General features: G+C 48.6%; 1 protein-coding gene across 1 annotated transcript; it reads right to left on the bottom strand.

Moving 5' to 3' along the window:
* Nucleotides 1–2,182: 2,182 nt before the first annotated feature.
* Nucleotides 2,183–9,308, bottom strand: PIGR (polymeric immunoglobulin receptor). Its single transcript, XM_072845029.1, has 11 exons — nt 9,227–9,308; nt 8,643–8,975; nt 7,608–7,937; nt 6,656–6,979; nt 5,916–6,230; nt 4,714–4,960; nt 4,064–4,182; nt 3,608–3,733; nt 3,410–3,468; nt 2,383–2,516; nt 2,183–2,252 (listed from the first exon to the last, which is right to left on the bottom strand). The coding sequence occupies exons 1-11, from the start codon at nt 9,306–9,308 to the stop codon at nt 2,183–2,185; spliced, it is 2,139 nt and encodes a 712-aa protein (XP_072701130.1).
* Nucleotides 9,309–21,266: the final 11,958 nt, after the last annotated feature.

Below are 21,266 nucleotides of genomic sequence, written 5' to 3'. Positions count from 1 at the left end.
TGTTTTATTGCTTTCAAGACAAACTAAGTTTACACTTTCCCACCCCCTGCAAAGCACTGCAGCAGCCCAGGGACATGCCCCGTTGGAAATGAGGTGCCAGAGGGAAGTGTCAGCAGTGGGAAGGAGCAGGAGCCGCAGGCAGGCAACTGCCGGGGCTGAGGGGTGCAGGCAGAGCCGACTGGCAGCCCACCCACGTTTAGGCTCAGCCTAAACACCTCTCCCAGGGGTTTAAGTCATTCTTACTGCTTCCAGTGCAGCGTGGGAGGAGCGGAGCTGAGAAAAGGATGCCGGTGGGCAGGTTGAAGAGGAAGCAGATTTGCAAAGGGAGAGTAAAAGGGGTTTTCTCTTCTCAGAAATTTCCAAACCTTAGCGTTCTCCCGCAGCTTTATGACTGCTCACCCCCGGGGACGCTTTCCAAGCGCACACCTTTGCTATTGCACCAGAATAATTCAGTCACTTCCAGCAACTCCAGGCAGGCGTAGACCTGTCCTGGCCCTTCCTCACCTTTTCCGATATCCAAGCCCCTTCCCCCCGTGCTGCCGAGGGGATGCAGCCCGGGAGATGAGGCAGATGAGCTATAACCTGACATTTGAGGTCCCAGCCTTACTATCAGTAAGGTGATGACCATTGCAATGTGGATGTGAGAGCAGCCCTGAAAACACAAATGCAGGGCTGGGAGGGGAAACACAAATACCCCGGGAGCTGCTGCCCTCCTACTCACAGCGAGCAAAGCTCATCTCAGTGCTTATTGTGGGGAGGTTCATGATTCAGGAATAATTTGGTTTTTATCCTTGATGAAAACTCTGTGTCTGTAGGCTAACGCAAGCAGCCGTTGCCTGACACCTTGCTGAGCTACCATACTGTTTTCCTTTTAAAGTGCAGCTAATATTTTACTAAAACAGAAATATACTTGTGGTGTTACTGCAAGACCATCAGCTCAGGCTCTAGCCAGGGTGATGCTCCTTATTCTTTATATTTTATGGTTTGCTGTCAGAGCTGCACGTAACTAACACAGGCTCAGGAATTTGAATTTATCCGTGCAGTTTCTGTCCCTTTTCTCCTGAACAGCTCTGGCCCTGCCAGACACCTCCGCAGCCCCTCTCTTAGCCAGGCAGCCACCATCCCACCATCCCATCCCATCCCTGGTGTTCCGGGAAAATTGCTTCTCCGCTTTGTCACAACTTTTTCATCATTGCTGCTTCCTGCATTGCTTTGTCCGCAGGGTATTCAGCGTTCTGTCCTGCATCTACCTGACGGACAGCAGTGTCGTGCTGCTGTTTGGAAATCCATGCATCAATAAACTGCTTTTCTCTTCAGCCATCCGCTCTCCAAAATAAGACCAAGAGACAACATTTAATTACAGTCATCCTCGTTTCCGCCTGGATAAACATGAAGTCAACCAGGGAAAATGTGTGAGTGATATGGGGCTCAGGTTTATTAAGCAAAGGGTGGGTTTTTAAGGCCACCCTCAGCGGGGTGGCTCTGTGGCAGAGGAGCACGGACTGGGCTCAGTTGTTCTGACTCCAAGTCAGAAATGGGAGATTTTTGGTTCAGCTGCTCTGGGGAATTTGGTTTGTACTATGCAAATACAGTGCCAGTGAACAGCAGTGCCTGTGGCCTAGTCAGCTATACAGCCTGCTGATAGGTTCTCATACTAATTAATGGCATTCTGTGATCAATTCCTGCTATTGATGAAAATGCACATGAGATTACTCAAAACATTTCCCGTTTATCTCCATTAAGTGTGGGTTTCTTCTACTGTCCCATGCCATTTGCAACACCAGCCGTGACGCTGTAATGCTGCAGTAAGAGGAGGGGAAAGCCCCCACAAGTGCATCCTTAGTGCGTCTCTTGGGTGCACTCTCCCCGGGCCCTCCCACGGACTGCGAGTCCCCCAGTCTGCTGAAAGCCAGTGGTTTTCTTTATTGCTTGTGCATAAAAACATTTCAGACCATGTCTGGTCTGCAGGTACTGCCCTCTGGATGAGAAAGCTTAGAGGAATCAAAAGCGCGAGTTGTTCTAGAGGGTTTTCCAGCTGCCTTGAAAAGAAAATGAGATATTTTTTAAAATGCGCCTTCTGGCCTTTGAGAGCCCACAGTGTTACAAGGGCACCAGTGGGGCTGGGGTTGTCGGTGGGCTAAGCCGCTCGAGCTCCTGCCGTTTCCCAGTCCGACCTGCTCGCTCAGACCTGCACCTCCAGCCCAGCCACCCCATTCGGCATCACACGATTCCTCCTAAACTGCCGCTCGAAGCTGAATTTAAGCAAAAAAAGGTCAAGCTATAGCAAATTGTGGTAGCAATAAACAGTGCTGCTTGCTGACGTCTTGCTCTGATCCTCAAGGCAGAGCCGGTTCCAGTTGCTGCCACCTCTCGGTCCCTTGCCTTCGGATCTGGCCCTTCTCGCTCGAGGGGGACACGGCCGGGGCAGCGTCGTCCCCACTGCAGCCGCCCTGTGCGATGCTGCTGGAGGTGAGGAGGAAGGCGGAGTAGGCGAGGTCAGCGTCCTCCTTGGAGCTCTGGGGAAGGACAGGAGGACACCGTTAGGTGGCCGGGGACAGACAGCAGCACATGGCAGGGGAAAGGACGGCATTAACATGGGCAGCACCGCAGGGCCATGAGCTTCTTGGGATGATACGGGCAGACTGGACGAGTGGGATGATCTGGCGGTTCACGCCGGTGCCGATGCGAGAGCATCGTGCCTTTGCTTGGCCCCGGGAAGACCCCAAACATTTGTGAGTTTGGGACTCGGTGGCATGCCTGTCCCTGTGTGTCAGCATCCAGCTCACCTGTCCTAAAGCTGCTGGGTTTTACTGGTTTCCCGATAGTTGCCTTTATCGCTCCAGTTCAGCTCTCGGCACTTACAACACCTACGTATCGCCTTCGGTTAGGGACTTTGAAAAAGAAGGGCTTGCATCTGGCGCCTTCGGTTACTGCTGAGCGGTGCCACTCGACCATGATCTTAGCCAAGAGGAAGGGAGGCAGGGCCACCAGAGCAAGTCACAGCCCTTGTGATGGCAGAGACCTCCCTGCCTGCCTCAGCCCCCCGAGCCCCTGCCCACACGGGAGCACAGCCCTGGGGGAAGGCTGGGAGGTGGGATGTGCTCTGGCCTCTGGTCATCTGCTTATCCCAGTGTTTCGTATTTGTGATAACAACCCAACCCCAACCTTCCTAACGCTACCTGGGGCTGACTTGGCGCACTGTGTTATTGTCTCTGCTAAAACGTGGGGTCAGGAAAGGGTTGAGGTCCCCCCATGGAGGTTGATCTGCAGCAGGTGGCCCGATCCAGGTAAGATGGAGAGCACCTGGGTATAAATAAGGCCCCTGGGAGAAAGCAGCTCCTTTGGCAGAGGCTGGAGGGCTGTGGTGATGCCCCCCCAGGTCAGTGGGCTCTCTCCTGCCTTCCCTTACCCTTTTTGCCTTCTTTGTCTCGGCAGCACTTTCTGGGGTGGCCGTGGTGGTGACGAACTCTGCAGGGAGAGAAAGGGAGGTGTTAGGGCGTGAGGGCCATCGGTGGGCAGGTATTTCTGTGGCTTTTGCAGGGTCCTTCTGCAAACCCCTCGCCCTGGGGCTGGGGATGCAGAGCAAGCCCATCAGTCAGCAACCTACCGTCCCCTCCTATCTGAGTCTCCTGGCTCTCTTTCATGCAGGCGTTATTGCTTGCGCTGTACTCCTTCACGCTTTCGAAGTCCGACATGCTGATGTTTGTCCTGTAGCTCCCGACGGACACCAGGTCTGTTAAGAGGGAGGAGATAAATACCCTGCATGCTTGCTCAGTCGGTACGAGCACATAGGCATCCAAACTGCCTCTGTGCAAGGGGACACCGTGCAATGCCACGGGCAAAGCCCACGGAGGGGTGGTCTCAGCCCAGGCACCCCGCATGCTGGGTGTTGGAGCCGTATGGATGGGGTCGGTGGGAGAAGCAGGGTCCCTTGTCTGCCCATCGCATGAAGGGGTACTAGGGGAGCAGCTCAGCCCAGCAGAGATGGCAGCGTGCACAAGGTATCACCTTCGTCTTAATGTTGCTGACATTTCTTGAGAGACTAGAAAAGGCAGGGACTCACCGGATCTTTTCAGCTGTCTGTATTTAAAAACAGCGAAAGCTGTCACGAGGATCAGGAGCACAGCACCAACACAGCTCAGGGATAAAACAAGCGTATTGGGGCCGTGGCTTTGACCAGAGCTGGAATGGAGGGAAAGGTATCACAAAGCTGTGAAATACTTTTTTTTTTTTTAATTATTCAAAACTGAATAACATATATGAATTTCCAGCAGTCTAAAATCTATATAGAATGGTAAATCTGAGTGAGCATGATGCAATTCAGTTAACGCGCTGGATCCCAGCACATCACAGGGGAACAAATAAAAACATAGGCCAGAGGTTGTGCCAAACCAGCTACATCAGCAGCTTGGTTATAAATGTGTGAAGGAAAGCTCTCTAATCTTGACAGAAGTATTTTCAATTAGTTTTTCTATACCTGGAATCTTTAATCGTTCCCTTTTAGGACTGTATTTTCTGGAGCTAGAGACTAATTTCAAGACATCTTGCCTTTTGCTGTAACTTCTTTGCTTCTTTTCCTCTGATGTTTTGAGCTAAGTTCTTTGGGGATGAGATTTTTTTGTTGTTGCTCTGCCACACATGCAGTGTGCAGTACCAACAACGGGTTAGTATAAACTTCACAAAAATGATAAACAACAGAGAGAGAGAACTAACCTTTCCGAGTTAGCTGCGCTCTGCACCGCAGTGTCGCTGTATGTTCTTCCTTGGGGAACAGAGCCACCCTCAGCGCGGGCACGGGGCTCGGCGCGGACGGGGGGCTCGGCGGGGGGCTCGGCGCGGATGGGGGGCTCGGCATGGGTGGGGCGCTCGGTGCGGCTGGGGGGCTCGGCGTGGGTGGGGGACTCGGCGCGGCTGGGGGGGTCGACGCCCAGGAGCTCTAGGTTGTGGCTGGCACCGCTTCCTACATTTCCCAGGGAAGAAGGGCAGTTAGTTGCATTAGCAGCAGCACGGAGACGGTGACATGAAAACTAGTTGGGTGTATTTGGTGCACGTGGAACTGCAGCGGGTTTTGGCTGTCCACGAGAGGCTCTTTAAAATGGGGTTTAGAGATCTGAAATAACCTCATTCCAAATAATTTATTGCAAAAATCTCAAGTAGGGTGTCTCTGCCTATATACTTTTGAGAAGTCTTGCATTTCTAAGTTCTGCCTCTAGTATTTCCTGAACAACTTTTGAGTACTTGGTTTGCTTTTACTTCTAGCTCTTTGCCTGCCAAAGGCAGTGAAATGAGGCTGTTTCTCTCTGTTTTCACTTGGACCATCATCCACCTAAGATGGTTGCATGTGGGATATCTAGTGCTATACTTTTTTCTCTGCTCCTAACAATATTCCTTCACAAGAAAAATAAGATAACTGCACCAAAACGGAGACTAAGCCCCTTGCTGTCCAAGGGGAGGTGGTGATAGCCCTTCCTTTTCTGCTCCCTACTGTTTTCCTGTTTATTAAGATAATAAGCTTGCTGGAGCAAGATGCGTCTCTGAACTACATGTGCCCTTCACCTGGCAGGTGTCAGATGTTGCTTAAACTAAATGATACTACAAATTGTAATAGCAATAATTAGTAAGGACAGGGTTAAAAAGTAAAAATGGTGTGGAAGGAAGTGATTTTTAGACTGGTGGGGTTTTTTTATGACTGGGAAGGAGAAACCTGTGAGTGGATGAAAACATCTATGACAAGCGGTGCAAAGTCAGGGTGATCTTGGCACCTAGGCTGGGAGGCTGCCTGGATGAGAGCACTTCTATTTTGAGGTGCTGCAACCTAGTGGATATGGAGAGTACTTTTCTCTCAGCAGAAGGCAGCATGATTCACAGCCCTGAGGAGCAGGAAAGCCCCTGCCTGCCTTTGCCTTGGAGCTCACCTTCAGTCACCCACAGGTAGACTGCCATGGTTTCCTTGAAGATGCCGTTGTGCTTCACTCCACACCAGTACCATCCTTGGTCTGTCTTTGCCACTGAGTCAAAGCTTAGGATAACTGTCTTGTTGTCAGTGTCACAGGTAACGTCTGGCCCCGGCTGCTTTTGGTCGGAAGCAGGCATGGGGGTGCAGCTGGTGCTGCTCCACTTGCACCAGTACTTCTGGTAGGAGTAGTATTTGCATGGATAAGAGCAAGTTAAATCAACCTGTGAACCCACTTGCACCTCCACTTCCTTCTTTCCCTTCAGTCCAGGTTCTCCTGCAAGAGCAAACAGAACGTCAAGGCTGATGTTAGTGGTTTCAGTGGTGGGAATGGTAGTCAACAGGTAGTGGTGGTGAACTAGGAGATGTATCTTTGAGGGAAAGTGCTCCTTACATTGCTAAATTAATGTTAAGGATGCTGTATATGCATCTCTGGGTGGAAGCTGGGGGGCATTTTGCAAGGCTTAAATACTTGCATGAGAAACTTGTGAATGCTTTCCCATAAAACCGAATCCTTGTGTTTTCATTGTAAAGCTACTGGGGTGGGGGGGGATTGGCACAATGTTTTGCCTTATCAGATGAAAGTTCAGAGTTGGGCCTCACGTCTCTTCCCAAAAAGCCAGATCTGCTCCTTTGTGGTGCTTAGGAGCTTGTTTTGTACCTACTGAGCAGGGAGAGAACTGCCAGTGCGCGAGCTCGTACCGTCTATGATCTTCAGCTCAGTTGACGATTGCTGCTCCTTCTTGTCCTCTGCCATGCACCAGTAATAGCCTTTGTCACTGTCCTTCAGCTGGTTCAGGATGATGGTGATCGTCTTGTTATCTGGGTTGTCGTACATGGCCACTCTTCCTTCATACAAGTTGGACACATATCCGGAGCTGTCTATGATCCGAGCACACCCTTGCTGTCTCCACTTGCACCAGTACTTCACCGAGGAAGTTTTTAGAGCCCCATAGTGGCATTCAAAAGTTACTGAACTTCCTTTTACGCCAAATATCGTGGGCTTTCCTTGAGGAACGTTTGCCTCTGCAGATAAAAATGAAATGAGCATCGATATGTGTCTAACTTCCGTCCGTGTGGCACACTCCCAAGAGAATAAACCTCAGCAGATTAAAGCTGTTTTGGCTAAAGCAAGGCTAGGTGAAGCTCAGGGACGCAGATGGTAGGAGACTGTCCTGGCACTGCTAGGAATTGGCCCTAAAGGATCTGTCAGGCCTTTCTTTTTCCCAAATTCACTGGTTGGTGGTTGTCTTTGTGTACTGACATTCCAAAGTGTCGCTCCCTTTGTTAGGGAAGGGCAGGTTTTCTCCTTTCTACATCTGCCATTTTGAGATTTAAGGAATTAAGACTTGAAGAGTCAGTTTGCTTGGCTCAAACTGGTACGCAGAATTTTCCTTCTGGAGTTTTGGGCTAGCCAGACTGGGGAAGATAACTAGCCACGGCTGGGAAAGTTGAGTCCTGATACAAGCTTTATTAGTGGATGGTTTAGTACATTACATACAGTTAAATGAATAGAAAGAAGTATCTAGATGAGAAGATAGGATAATAGCACTCTGCAAAGGGAAATTAAAGTTCTTCTTAAGTAAGACTGCTAGTGATGCTTCTAAAGAGAAGCAGAGATGAAGGGAAAAAACACTGGGAATGGCTTACTCACCCTCATAGACATGTACGTCCAGTTCCTTCGTTTCTCCACTCTCCCCATAGACGCCGGCTCCGCACAGGTACAAGCCAGAGTCTTCCCAGTCCATCTGAGTTATCATGACGCTGAATGAGCCTGGAGTCTCCTCATTGCTCAGCAGGGCTCGCCCTGTGAAATACTTATCAATATTCCCATAACTATCAATGATGTTATGGCAGCCGCTTTTCACCATCTTGCACAAGAATTTCCTCTTGCTCGCATAAGCCTCCTCGAAGCTGCAGGTCATGGTCAAAGTGCTGTGCAGCTTCACGTAGAAGAGCTCAGCTCCCTCGGGTACGTGTGGACCTGTGCATACAGAGACACCGGTCAGCGTCTACTGCCTGCTCTGTTGGTAACTGTGCAACTCCCCTGTACCTCTGAAGGCTTTTTTTTAGCATAGGGTTTCTCCCTACTTTGCTATATTATAGGATCACGTACCACTCCTGGTCAGAGCATGATCTACCCCGCTGTGTCCCGTGTCTGTCACGCATTTCAGGACGGAGGTCTCTCTGCTGTATCCCTGCCCGCTCTATAGCGGGGTTTCTCCCAAAGCCTTCTTGCCAGGGGTTGTGCCAGGGGTTTGCACTGTGCTCTGCACCCTGGGCCTTGCCCAGCAGCGTGGTGCCGTCCTGCACACCACGCGCTCGTGGCCTCGTGCGCAGGCTTGGCTTGCACGGCCTCAGCCGTGGGTTGGAGGGTACGTTGGAGTGACAGGCAGTTCTGCCCTCTGACTGCATCTCCCTAAATTTTAGTGGCTGAGAGAGGTCAGCAGTTTCTAAGCAATGTTTGTGACCTTAAGATGAGGCTTGCTTAATCTGATTTTTATGCCACATTTTTGGTCAAAAAATTCATTCTGTAAGAGCACAGCGGAAAATGAAAACTGCTGTTTCCCAAAAGCATGGAGCATCTTGAGCCCTTAGACACTGGACAGACTATCTGTGGAGCCTTATTAAAAAGGGGAGAAAAGGTAAAAGAAAATAATACTTTAAGGAGCCCCAAGACTGTAATTACCTTCAGAAACTTCCAGACTGACTTTGTAGGAGAGCCCTCGGCCATTGACACCAACACCGCACTGGTAGGTGCCTGCATCTGCCATTGTAAGCTCCGACATGCTAATCTGGAAGTTGTCTGCCTGTTGGTAGTCAATGATGGAGGCTCTGCCTTGGTAGCCTGGAGCAGTGTAGCCGCTGCTGGAGACAACGGTCATGCAGCCTGTGGCCACTTGCCTGCACCAATACTTTCTGTCGTGTCTGTTCACTCTGGTGGGAGGGTAGAAGCATTTCACGGTAACTGACCCGTTGAGCAGACCATAAACCTGCTGTGGTCCGAACACAGGGCTTGAGACTGCAAGAGGAAAACATGTTGGCTGTAAATGTCAGCTGTGCTACACACTTCAGGGGACTGCAGAGCAGGTCGGGTGTACCGGGGCAAGTGCAGACCCAGGGCTGTGCAGCATCGTGCGGTCTGAAGGGTCCCATGGCAGTGATGGGCACTGATGGGGTAGAGACGCTCCCTGAACCCTGCTCCCCGCTTAGTAATGCCACCTCTGGTCTTAGGCCACCCACAAGACCTGTGCCCGGACAGGTTACACTTACTTGCTGCCTTGGGGGGGTATCTGCTGCTTGCAGATTCAGCTGGGAGGAGGGCAAGCAGGAAGATGAACGCTAGTAAAGTCATTTTTCTTGCATTCCCTGGAAAAGGCACAGAAGTTGGTGAATAATCATATTTGCACAATGATTAAGTTAATCATTAAGTTAATCATGCCTGGAGGATATGAGGGTTGTGGCTGCTTGAGCTAGAGGGAAATATAGCATTTAATTGCTTTTGTCAAACGATTGAATGGGAAAGAGGGAGCTGATAACTCTGTTCTTGCCTGTGTTGCTGCATGGCATCATGACTGCCTGTGGGTCTCATCCCAACACCCCAGTCTTCCCTTCTGTAAGATGAGGGGAGTTGTTCTTATGACAAACTTGGTTAATGCAATGCCTGCGAGCCACCAATGTGTCCGTCAGAGCGGAGTGCCCCAGGGCCAGTGTCTCACAGACAGGCAACAGCGGCGGTGTGCACAGCATAAAAAGCAATTTTGGCCAAACCAGGAGAGACTTGATTCAAAATCAGAAAAGGTATCTGGTTTTACACTTGGAAAGCAGAACAGCCCATCACAAGGCTGAAGTCCAAAAATGGTCCAAAAGCCACTGAGCCCTGGCAGGTGTGAGAGTCAGGTGGCAACCTGGAGCTCAACTGCTCGCTCGACCCTTGCCAGGAGATAATGCTGCTTCTAATAGTTTAATAGCTGGGGTCATATTTTCTTTCAGTGTTGTTCACGCAGTGAAAGGAAGGCTTGTTCACTTGTGAGCCTGAGTGCCAAAGCCACTCCTTAGGAAAACCTGCTCTCACAGAATGGTTTGGTTTGGAAAGGACCTTTGAAGATCATCTAGTCCAAGCCCCCTCCCATGGCAAGGGACATCTTTCACTAGGTCGCGTTGCTCAAAGCCGCATCCAACCTGACCTTGAGCACTTCCACTGATGGGGCATCTACAACTTCTCTGGGCAGCCTGGGCCAGTGTCTTACCACCCTCATTGTAAAAATTCCTTCCTTAGAGCAGAGTTCCCGTCTGAAGCCTGTATTTAATTACTGCTCTCTGTTTCCCTGACCTCTTCAAGGACACACAAAAGAGAAAAAGGGTAATATTTTTACCTCTACCTTTTTTTTCTTCCCTCAGCTGCTGGTAAAGTTAGCGAGATGCAGGGATTTACCCTTCACCCCCCACCCCTCCAAGAATCAGACTTAAACCAATAAAGCACTGTCCCACCCGTATATCCAACAAACCTACTGCACCAAAATTAGCCCTTGGCCAGGACTCAAAATTATGGCTATTGGGGAATGTCAAACCAAACTGTGTGTCTTGAAATGTGTCTGTGGTCTTCAGGATGAATATTTCTGACCTCCCCCTTGTTTTGGATGGAGTGATGGCTCAGAGGAAGCCAAGGCTCTTAATTCACTAAACTGTTTTCTTTGGCCTGAACTGAGTGTGCGGTTGGACACTGCGTGGTGCAGTGGTGGGAATGTGCATGTCCTGAGCATGGCTGTTGATCTACCCGTGTACTCCAAGTTCTAGAGAAGACAATCAGTGCCAAGGAAAAGGTCTATAAACATTCAGAGGAATTTGATTTCAGGGCTTCAAGTAACACAAGTTTATTAAGGGTAAATCCAGGTAGAAGAAAAAGGCTTTTATTTCCGTGTTAAGATGAAAGATGTTCTGTTGTGCTTTCTTCCTTGTATTGTGATTTCTAATTGCTTAATGGCCACTTGTCCATGGCTAATAATTAACTCACTGAGCATGAAAAATGCTCTTTCATACATATCCCAGAAGTAGCCAGCAGGACAAACGTAACATTCTGCAGAAAGCAAACAATATGGCACAAAAAGGGCCTTGATATTTGCCCCTTGCTAACAGCAGTTCCTCTGGCTGATGGTCACCTTGCCGCCCTCCACCCCTCGCTCTGCAGTGCAAGCGGGATCTCAGTTCAGCTTTCCCCTTCTTGGCAAAATTTGAGTAATCCATTAGTCTGATTCCTTCCCAAAGCAGTCGGCTACTTCAGGGTTACCGACAACATTGTTTTGTCAGGTAGGGAAGGATTACCAAGACCTCTTTTTTGAAACAAAGATATAGCTGTGCCCAGAAAAAAGATGTATGCAAGAGTGGTGGCATCAGGGTCTTCATATGCATGTTAGAGCAGGACAGAATTTTTGCATCTCTATATCTGAGGGCACACGTGTGCACTTGTGCCTACACGAGAACAACTCTTCCTGTGTGCTTGCATGACTGACATCTGCAACTCCTGCAGCTCTGAGTTGCCTCTAGTCTGTTTTTTTTTTCCAGATGCTGTTAAAACCTTCCCCCGCTCACTGAGTGAATGGAGAAAACTCCCATGTATAGCAAGTCTGAGCAAGCACAGCCACTGGTTACGTAAAAATCTGTGAGGTACTTCCATGCTAATCCACTGAGCTGGATGACTGGAAACCCCCTCTCTGCTGCTGGTGCCGTGTTGCGCTCCGAGAAGGACACTTCCTAGCCCAGAGAAATGATGCAAACGAGCTTTGCTTGTCACTCTGCAACGAGCAAGCGCTGCTCAAGATGCTGGAGGAGAATTTCACCAAGCTGCTGGTAAAAGAGCTCTAGCTCCTCCTTGCTTTCAAAGAACGTTTGCTGCTGGATTTGCTGCTCCTAGTCAGAGCACAAGGTTTAAACCTCAGAGCTCCAGGGAAGAGAAAAGGCTGCTGAGCTCGTATGAAAGGGAGTGCAAGTAAGTGGCTGTGCAAGTGATTTGTATTGATGCTTCTGCGGATGGAGAGGGCGTTGGAAGGAGAGAGGAAATGGGACAGCAAAGGTTTGCAGGGGGCTATAGAAGAGCCAAGAGGCTTGAAAGCAGAGGGAAATGCCATGTATGCTATCTCCAGAGCAGCTGGGAAGCATGCTTATGGCAAGCGTGCTGGTAGACCTGCAGTGCTCTTATCCTGCTGCGTGCCCAGGGACAGTGCCTGCTGAAGCCCCAGCGCTGGGAAGGGTGAAGTGCCTGCACCCAGCCTGTACTCCTGCCACCAGCTGCAGCTTCTCACTGGTCTATCCTAACTTTTCAGGAGTAGAGAAAGAGGAAAAATAGTGCTCCTTAGTTATGTATTGGGGAAATCTTTCCTGGAGCTGGCAGTGGAGGCAAGGCTTCATTTTGGGCTCCATATACAGATGCCCAACCCTGCCAGTATGTGCCCTCTGTCTCTGGCAGCACCAGCTGCGTCAGAGAAAGGTGCAAAAATCTGCCCTAGGCAGGGATGCCCTGACTGGTCCTGAGGGGTTTCCCTAAGCCCTGGTGGGGGTCTGGTGGTTGGCATGAAGCATAAGGCTTATGCAGTGCTCCCAAAACCTTCCAGCAGAAGCTGAATTTGGTCACCCCACGGGAACAGTTGCACTGACTTTGCAGACAACTGATGATCCTCCACCGGTTCTGCCTGGGGGCTGCACGATGTGGCTGGTTTGGATGCAGTTGCCACATTGGGCTCCCCTCCGCTTGTGTCCACATCTCCTGCTTCCTCCTCTTGCAGGCACTGACCTGCGTGCCCAGGTGCCTGCGCTGGATTTCTGATCGCTCTTGGAGCAGGAAGGACTGAGCGCGTGAGACCATGGCATCCCCACGGCCTGATGGACACTGGAAACCTCTCCTGCAGGGAAAACCTGGTCCGACCACACCGCAGCAGGATAGGTCACCAGCACCCTGTTTGGTAGCCAATGTGTACGGCACTGTGCAGGTTGGTGCCTGCAGCCCACTTTGCACGGCCCCTGGAGCTCCTGCCTGCACCAGAGCTGCCAGGCAGGAGAGATCCCAGCGGCTGACGGGCTGAGAGAAACCCGGACACGCAATTTGTGCCGCTTATGTCCATGCAGGCAAAGAAGCTGCTGTCTTAAACCTGATGCTTTAAAAACCTAGTGAGAAGCTGTCTGCAGGGCAGTGCAATGGACTGGTCAGGAGGGCAAGCAGGGAGGGAATCCAGTTATTCCCACTAGGAAAGTGCCTCTGAGAAGCTGCTCTGCAGCGCAGGGCAAAGAAGCTGTGGGTGGGAAGTGCTGGGCTGGCAGCGCTCTGGGGCAGCCGCCTCCATCGGCATTTCGGGCTTCAGCTCACCTGCACTGTTGGGCCAGTCTCTGTAGACTGCCAGGCTGTCTCTGTGCTTAGTTTAAAACATTTTGCCAGGTCAAGGGGTGGGGAGGGAATTAAAAGCCTGTACGAGTTCTTCCCCACTCCCCTCGCAGCACAGGACTAGCAGAGAAGCAGCCATGGGGAAAAGCTTTCAGGTGCATGGGTGTGCATGTCTGGTGCTTGCAAAGTCCCTCCTGCCGCCGGTCCCTAATTCCCTGTTGCAACAGTGGTCCTCTCTGGATTCTTACCAGCTGTGGCCTGGAGCCGTACTCCTTTTTCTTTGGGTTTTTTTTAGATACAACTCAAATCTTGTTTTTGTGAATTTACTTTCATTTTGCATCATCAAAACTGCCAGCTTCCTGTTCATCCCTGTCCCAGTGTAACAGGTTTTGAAGGTTTAGAGAACAAAACCAGTATTATAGCTGAACTCAGCAGCTGGGAGTTTGCACATTGGTGGATGAGCTTTCCTCTCTTAACCCAGGCCTCTGGACACCAATGTCACCAAGATCAGGGTGACAGCAATGTCTTGTCTGGAGCACGCTGCCAGGCGGGGGTGGCTCCATGCTCTCTAGCTGTTTGCAGTGTGCTGGTGTGTTTGCGTGTATAATGCAACAGAGATTTCAAAGAATTATATTGTACAAAGCCAGAACAGGATAGGCTAATCAATAGCAAGATTCATGCTAACAAATTAAAACATTTAGTTGTAATATGCTTTAAAACAGAAGATATAGCCATTACCAGGTAAACGGCATTAACTTTCTCCCAGCACCCATTTCCATGCTCGGCTTGAGTTGCCACGTTCGTGACCGCGAGCTTGGGAAGGGCTGTTGAAACCCCCACCGAGGGCGACTCCGCAGGTGTGTGAGTGCGTGACAAACCTGGAAAGTGTTCGAGCATTAATAAAACCCAACTATATACCTATACCGTAACGACAGGTAAAAACTCATTACACCTTGTAACATGTTTCCATAATTTGGATTTTGTGGTTTCTTCCTACCACCTAAGCGCATTAGAGCTTGGTGCATGCGTGCGCTGCACCACAGGGGCTTGGCTGGTTAGTGCCAAGTCAGACACGGACGTGCCGCAATGTGGGTTCAGTGTCAAAAGCCACGCAAATGGAAAAATTACAAGGTCCTTTACACCATAATCACCTTTTTTCTTGCTTTCCAACTCAGGGCAGCTCAATGTTTTTGTCATCTTAGTATCTATCATCTTGAGAACGAATAACGCTGTTTTGATTTGGTATGTTGCCGTGCTCTTAATCCTCACTGCATTACGCCTCCACTGAGTGACAAAGAAATCTTAATGGTGTGTATAAAGCTCTGGGGAGGTTAGACCCCCTCAAACCCCACAGTCAGTCTCCCTTGCTTACATGGACATGTCTTTAAGTGTCTCTATCCATAGAAAGTTTGCACATTGGTGGATTCATGGCGGTTTTGCAGGGCAGTGGGTGGTTGGTCTGGAGTAGCTATGATATGAGACCTCCCTGGGCTGGGTTTCCCAGTCTACTCTGTAAGGACGCTTCCCTGGATCCCCCCAGTGCTGAAAGCACTGTGGGATTGGTCTGGGTTGGGAACATCACCTTCCGCTCCAGCGCTATCGTATGCCTAAACTTTGAAATAGTGCTTTCAGGTTTCGAGCAGAAAGTGCTCTCAGACCAGGTGAGCTCTTTAAATATCATTCATTGCAAGACCTCCTTTGGGTTTCTATGGAGCTTTTGTGAGTCCATCAGTCCTCAGGAGGAATATCTTCAGATTTATAATGATTTGAAAGAGACCAGGACCTGACCCCTGAGTTATGCAAACCCAAGCAAGCAGCTTCTCTTGCTGGGTATGAAATACCAGAGTTCAGTTCCCATATTCTGCTGACTCAGCTGCAAGCTTGAGCTCAGAGAAACCGGTGCACTCCTAATGCAGCTTGCCAGGGATCAGTGCAGTCCAATCCATTAGCTATTAACTGTTGCTCTTAACAATGACCAGTGTCAAGGACGTGCTATGGGATCAATGAAACATGAAGAGTTAGTTGCCACATTTGTAATTCTAGCCTGGGAGTCCTTCTGTTTTATAGAATGCTTACTGTTATTCAAATATTTGAGAAATAATAATGTATAGAATGGGGTAATATTCTTTTTTTACCCTTCAAATCCTTTTAAAGCAAGACCCACTAACACCATGAGTAAGCTGCCCAGATGCAAACTGTTGTAGGCACAGGCAGTGCTGAGCAGCAGCATCAGGGGTCATAACGTGAGGAGGAGCACTGGCACGTGTGCTAGGGGTGACTTACGGAGGTGCTGAAGACTTGTGTGCCCAGAAGGGCATGGCAATGGACTTCTTGCTGCACAAGACTAGGGCTATTTATGTCTTTACAGTGCCCATCAAGATCACGGCATAGATGGCCTTACTGTGAGTTTTATTTGCTGTGGGGAAAAGCCACCAATCCACTCTGTTTTCATGGAGTTATGAATGAGCAATCAACTTTAAGATAAAAGACCAAGCTGACCTGAACACATACAGAAAAGAAATATTTCATGTTCCAAACTGATGCCTCCTTTACAATATGGAAAGAATAAATAGGAGGTGTGAATTTGTGATGCAGCGAGCAGAAACGGCTAGGCAGATCTTGTTGAAGATTATCAGGATTTACTAAGAAATCAGCAGGTTTTAGGAATTTCTGCAGTACTTGTGACCCTCCTAGCTAAGAATGCTTGTAAGCACCAGTTAAACACTGTCCTATATGAACCATATATTCTGGAAAAGAAATGAAAAAGAATAACCAGACAGCCCTCATGGCAGTGACTGAAATTCCTGCTGAGATTGTGCTGCTGAGCTAATTTTATGTTCCCTTAAGCTGTGAGATATACCATACACTAACTTGTGACCTAATTTTATGTTCCTTTAAGCTGTGAGACATACCATAAACTAACTTGTGACCTGATTTTATGGTCTTTTGAGGTGTTAGATACCCCATACGCCAACTTGTTGCTTTTCAGATAAGTGTGTCATGGTTCATTTGTTTCTTACTTTTTGTTTCTTGTCTCTTGGGCTAGAAAGTGAAACCAACTTCAACACTATTAAACTATTATTCTAGCTGAATACTACTCATATTGCAAGGAGCAGGAACTTGCCGTAATCCAAAAGCACTTACTGTGCTGCCGCAGCCCGTACCGTGGCAGGTGCTGGCTGGTTAGCACCAGTGCAGGTAACATTAGCAGCAGCACAATTGCTATTAGGAGGTGGTATTTCTCTGTACTTCAGATGAAACATATTAAAAGTCCTATAAGAATGTTTGCTTTGCAGAGTAAGAATTCAGGTGTGCAGAAACCCACCCCTTTGCTGTTGGTATAAATGTGAAAGGAGTCTGCCAGCTTCCTCTTGTTTCAGCTGTAGGACCCCACGTACATCCCATTCACTTATGCTTCAGTATCTGTTTATCTTCCTTTTAACTGCACAATCTTGATAGCTCTTCAGAGCTCATTTAGGACATAACCATAACAATTCCCTTCTTAAATTTCAAAATCTGCATCCCTATGATTATCTCCGTGTTGTGATTCCAAAGACTGTAATGACCATAGACTGATTTGCAACAGTTCAGATTACTACAGTAATGTTTACTAACAGTTGTTATTTTCTATGTTAAAACTTAATGGAAATATTGTAATAATTAACCTTTTTTCCAGAAAGGAAAGATTAAAAAAATCTACTGCAGAGAAGAAAACATAAACATCATAAGCCCGATCCTATGCTTTTGACCTTCTTTCAAAAGAAATCAGCCTCCCCGCCAGCAAGACCTGCACGTCCGTTCAGTGCTGGTTCAGAACTGCTGCTTCCCTTCACACGTGTGTGAGGAAGAGTCCTTAAAAGTGTCTCAGGACTTGTATTCTCCTCCTTCCCCATCTCAAAGCAGTAGTACAAAAGATTTTGCATTTCAGAAGGACAGCGAAGAAGCATTACTTACACTCTAAGTTACTTCTGCGGACTATTTCTTCTACTTCTTGCTTTTGCTTTCAGACTGACCGCTCCTAGATTTGCTGGTGTCTCGGTGGCCGACCCCCAGGACCTCCTGTGAGTGTCCTGCCTCCCTGCCCTGGCTGGACACTGGGCTCTGGCAGTGCCAGGCTGTTTTAAATACTCCTCGTACCCCAAGCCCTGCATTTCCACCTGTTGTGCCTTAAAGGAATAGCATCCAAAAACTCTGGCAGGTGAGCACCACCCCACGTGAGAGCAGGGAAGCCAATGCCCATCCCAGCTCTGCTGTTGCCTTGATGGTGCACGCTGTTATTTACCTCCTGATTACACATCACCATTGCACAACAGCTACCCCAAGGGCGGGTGGGCTCCCAGACATGGTCCAGGGCATCTCTGCCTCCTCTAGGAAGGAGCCTGGTGGCTGCTCGGGGTCAGGTCCATGGAAGGTCTTCTGCTCTGCTGGGAGCAGGGTGCCTGTGAGACAGCTTTCTGCTTGGGCAGGACCCAGATAGCCAGGGCAGCGGTGACTCCCTGGTTTGAAGATGGGTTCCTACGCCTGGCACAAAGACACTGGGGAGCCTTACGGGGTCTGAGCTTGAGCACGCAAGGGTCCTTTCCCCACTCCAGCCAGCCCCTCCTCTTTGTTGGCATTGCAACATCACCCTTGAGTCGTGACCGCGTTTCCCATCGGCTCAGGCAGGGGAACCCCTCGCTGCAGGGGCTGACCTGGCTTCTGATCTCGTGACACCCCCAAAGAGTGGTGGAATAGCTTTGTAGGGCAAAGCTGGACAAAACCGGCTTGGTTGGTTTTTTTTTCAGCTGTTGCATGTTTTTTGGAAACCAGTGTCCCTAAGCAGACCCAGGCTGCTCGGCCGTCCTGGTAGAGCAGGTCTGTCTCCCTCCCCTGCCCTCTCCAGCCCCTCTGCCTCCCCTCAGCCTCATGGGAAGAGCAGGAGTCCGGGAGGGCAAGGGTTGGCCTTGTCTGTGCAGACCAAGGACACTGTAAGCTCTTTAAAATGAAAAACAATTAACAGGAGCTTTGCTGCCATCTTCAACCTCATTTCTTTGCTCTCCTGCTGTAGGCATGTCAGGGGCCCAAACTGAAATTCCCCGTGAAGTGTGGGGTTGTCAGAAATGGAACCATATGAGAAAGTAAAATTAATGAAGATGAAAGTATTTGTAGTATGTGGGATGAATCATTAACTTGCTTTACCTTGTACTAATGATGAAAAAACAGTAATTTCTTCTAACTAGGGGGCCACACGAAGCTTTTCTCCTCTGCTCTCAGTGAAAACTGCTGAGCGCAAACAGGCTAGCAGCTCCAGGCATTCCTGCCGTGCCTGAGAGCAGTGAGATCCTGACCTGGATTCGGGACATTTTACAAATTTGCCAGATCTTAAAGCCAGCCTTGGAAGCGCCTTTCCTCCAGCTAAGAGTGGTGAGCTCCTTCTTTCCATGAATGTGCAGCTCTTGTGATGAGGAAGGAGCTCTGAGGTGAGGAAGGCTATTGCTGTGCTTGCACAGGGTGATCTAGTGGGAATCTTGCACTGAGAACAGCCACCATCTCTCCCAGGTGGGAACAAATGCTGAGCCCCTTGCGAGCCGTGTCCTTCCCACCAGTGCTGCTTCTCTGGCTGCTGTTGGCATGACTTTTTCTTGGACATAGAGTTGTGTTTGCTTGGCCACAATAGGCACAGGTGTGTTTGCCTTCCTATACCTCCCACGCTCACCTTTCCTTTCGGGTGCCAGCACGTCGTCTTCCCTACTCGCCTTGTCTCAATCTTGCAATTTGCACGGAGACGTGTTTTTAAAACGCCTGGGCTTGTGGAAGGTGTGCAGGAGGAAGGCAGCATGGCTGCGGGCGGAGGAAGTCTGGGCAGAAACCAGCCATGGGGACCCGCAACCGCTTGTGCATCCTGGGGAAGAAAAGTTAGTCCAGGGCGGATGAACAGTTTCTTTAAGCAAGCCATTGTCTTCAGCCTCAAGGTTTCTGGTAAAACTGATCCATTGTCTCATGCAGATATATTTACTTGCCTTAACGGAGGAGGAAGCATCCTCCTGCCAAGTCACAGGTTCCAAAGCACTTCGACATCTTCAGAAAATAAACAACCCTGAGCTTGCTTTTTTTTTTTTGGGCCAAAGCACAGTTTGCAGTATAAGAGGCAATCTGAGCATACAAACCAAAGCTTCTGTTTGGGTCTGGGCTGCGTTTGGGCTGAAATTATTTGATTTTGAAGCTGTGGATAGTTCTGCAGAAGAGGTGGAGGAAAAATAGCACTTGAGAATTCGGGTGTCTTTGATGGACTGAAGTCAGATACGGTTTACACATTGCAAAATGACCCAATGGATAAGGATTAAAAAAACCAAAACAAAACAAAACCCAAAAAACCCCAGAAAATCCTCATGTTTTGCCTAGCACTTGATCTTACCTAACAAAGCTGCAGCGGTGAGGCTCCTTCCTTCCCACACCCCTTCCCCAGCTTTACCTTTCCCTCAAGGTGCTCTGCCTCTGCAAGAAACAGGGTTGCACACAAATAGCTTGATTACAGGTGCCTTATTTTATTCTCTCTCCTACAAACCGTTTAGCAAGTGGCATTTGCGCAGCCTGCGGGGATTTGGCTCTCGACGCAGGACGCTCGGCTTCTGAGCAAGCAACAGCAAGCAACAAGCGGGGCCGGGCGCTTCGCTGTTTGTAGCCGTGCCTTGACTTTCCATAGGGAAACGTCTGAGCTCATGTACCCAGGGGCTTCGATGGAAGGGGGTTCTGCCTCAAGTCTTCATCAGTCACCTTGAAAAGTATTTTTTTCCCTGTAGGGTTGCTGTAAAAAAACCCAAACAAACAAACAAAAAAACCAGAAGAAAAGCTGTGATCTGGCATTGCCTCTCCACAATATTTTTACAGGTGATTTCAAGCGTGTTTCTGGTTTTATGCCAAACGTGGTATTTCAAATGGGTCTGATATTTCAGGGAGTCCTGAGAACAGAATGCGAGAAAAACCTGGGTCGGAGGGGACTGCTGGACTCAACCTCCTGCTCAGCTTAAGAGGAGAGTTATCCTGGGCTTTACCCCAAAACAGACATCTAGAAACTGAAGGCACGATTAACAACTTTTGGGTTGTGTTCTCATTTTTGGAAGTTGTTCACAGAATGTTGATTGTTTATTTTCAAGGTTTTAGGGGGAAGTGTACTTTTTTCTTCCTATTCTTTACAGTTAGGGCTGCTGGAACCCTTCATATAGGTTCCTTTTTTTTTTTTGTAAAGTAAAATCTCACTATACAAGAAAACTTGTATAGTTTTAGCAAGTTGTATCACTCTCCACAAAATATTCTAGATGTCAACCTTAATGACCTTGGCTTTAAAGCCACTCTGAAAGCTTCTTTATATGTCTACGGTATATTCTCTACAGAGCTTTGAAAATACGTCTGTAGATCTACTTTCTGCTTCTGATCAAGTGGGTGGCTGTTTCAAATAGGGAAAGAAATACAAGCGTGCATGCAGTTTGTTCCAGAGGGTGCAAATTGTCACAAGCTCTTATTTCCCTCTGCAACTATCTGACATTAAAAATATTATCACCTGCTTATATGATCAGAGAGTTTGGATCTAAGTGCATTGTAATGAGAATATGAAATACTACCACCAAATTTTTTGAACCACTGTTCCACTAAGTTTGATTTTTTTTTTTTTAGTGAAGAAGAGAACATTTCACTGATAGGAATTTCCACAAATTGGATATACTTTAAAATATTTGCTCAGATGTTTTCTACAAGAGCTTCTCTCTAAAGTACTAATACTCCAAGACAGGCCCACTATTTTTATATTTTGCCAGAAGACAGAGACTCTTACACATAAGTTGGTCATCCTGAATCTTCCGAGGACAGCATAGATTATCCTGCACAAGTAGGACAAAAAAGAATGATATGATTGCAACACAGTGAACAAGAATTTCTTCTGTGTAATATTGCAAGAGGTCATAAGCA

This window comes from Ciconia boyciana, chromosome 23 (genome assembly GCF_034638445.1).
Source record: "Ciconia boyciana chromosome 23, ASM3463844v1, whole genome shotgun sequence".
In the NCBI taxonomy this organism is placed as follows: domain Eukaryota; kingdom Metazoa; phylum Chordata; class Aves; order Ciconiiformes; family Ciconiidae; genus Ciconia; species Ciconia boyciana.
The sequence above is the reverse complement of the archived record's forward strand: the minus strand, read 5'-3'. Positions and strand labels throughout refer to the sequence as shown.

Coding starts and splice junctions, on each gene's coding strand:
- PIGR (XM_072845029.1), bottom strand. CDS start 9,308: ATGACTTTACTAGCGTTCATCTTCCTGCTTGCCCTCCTCCCAGCTGAA. Junction 8,976..9,226: donor ATACCCCCCCAAGGCAGCAA/GTAAGTGTAACC, acceptor TTCCTCTTGCAG/TCTCAAGCCCTGTGTTCGGA. Junction 7,938..8,642: donor CAGTCTGGAAGTTTCTGAAG/GTAATTACAGTC, acceptor CTGTATGCACAG/GTCCACACGTACCCGAGGGA.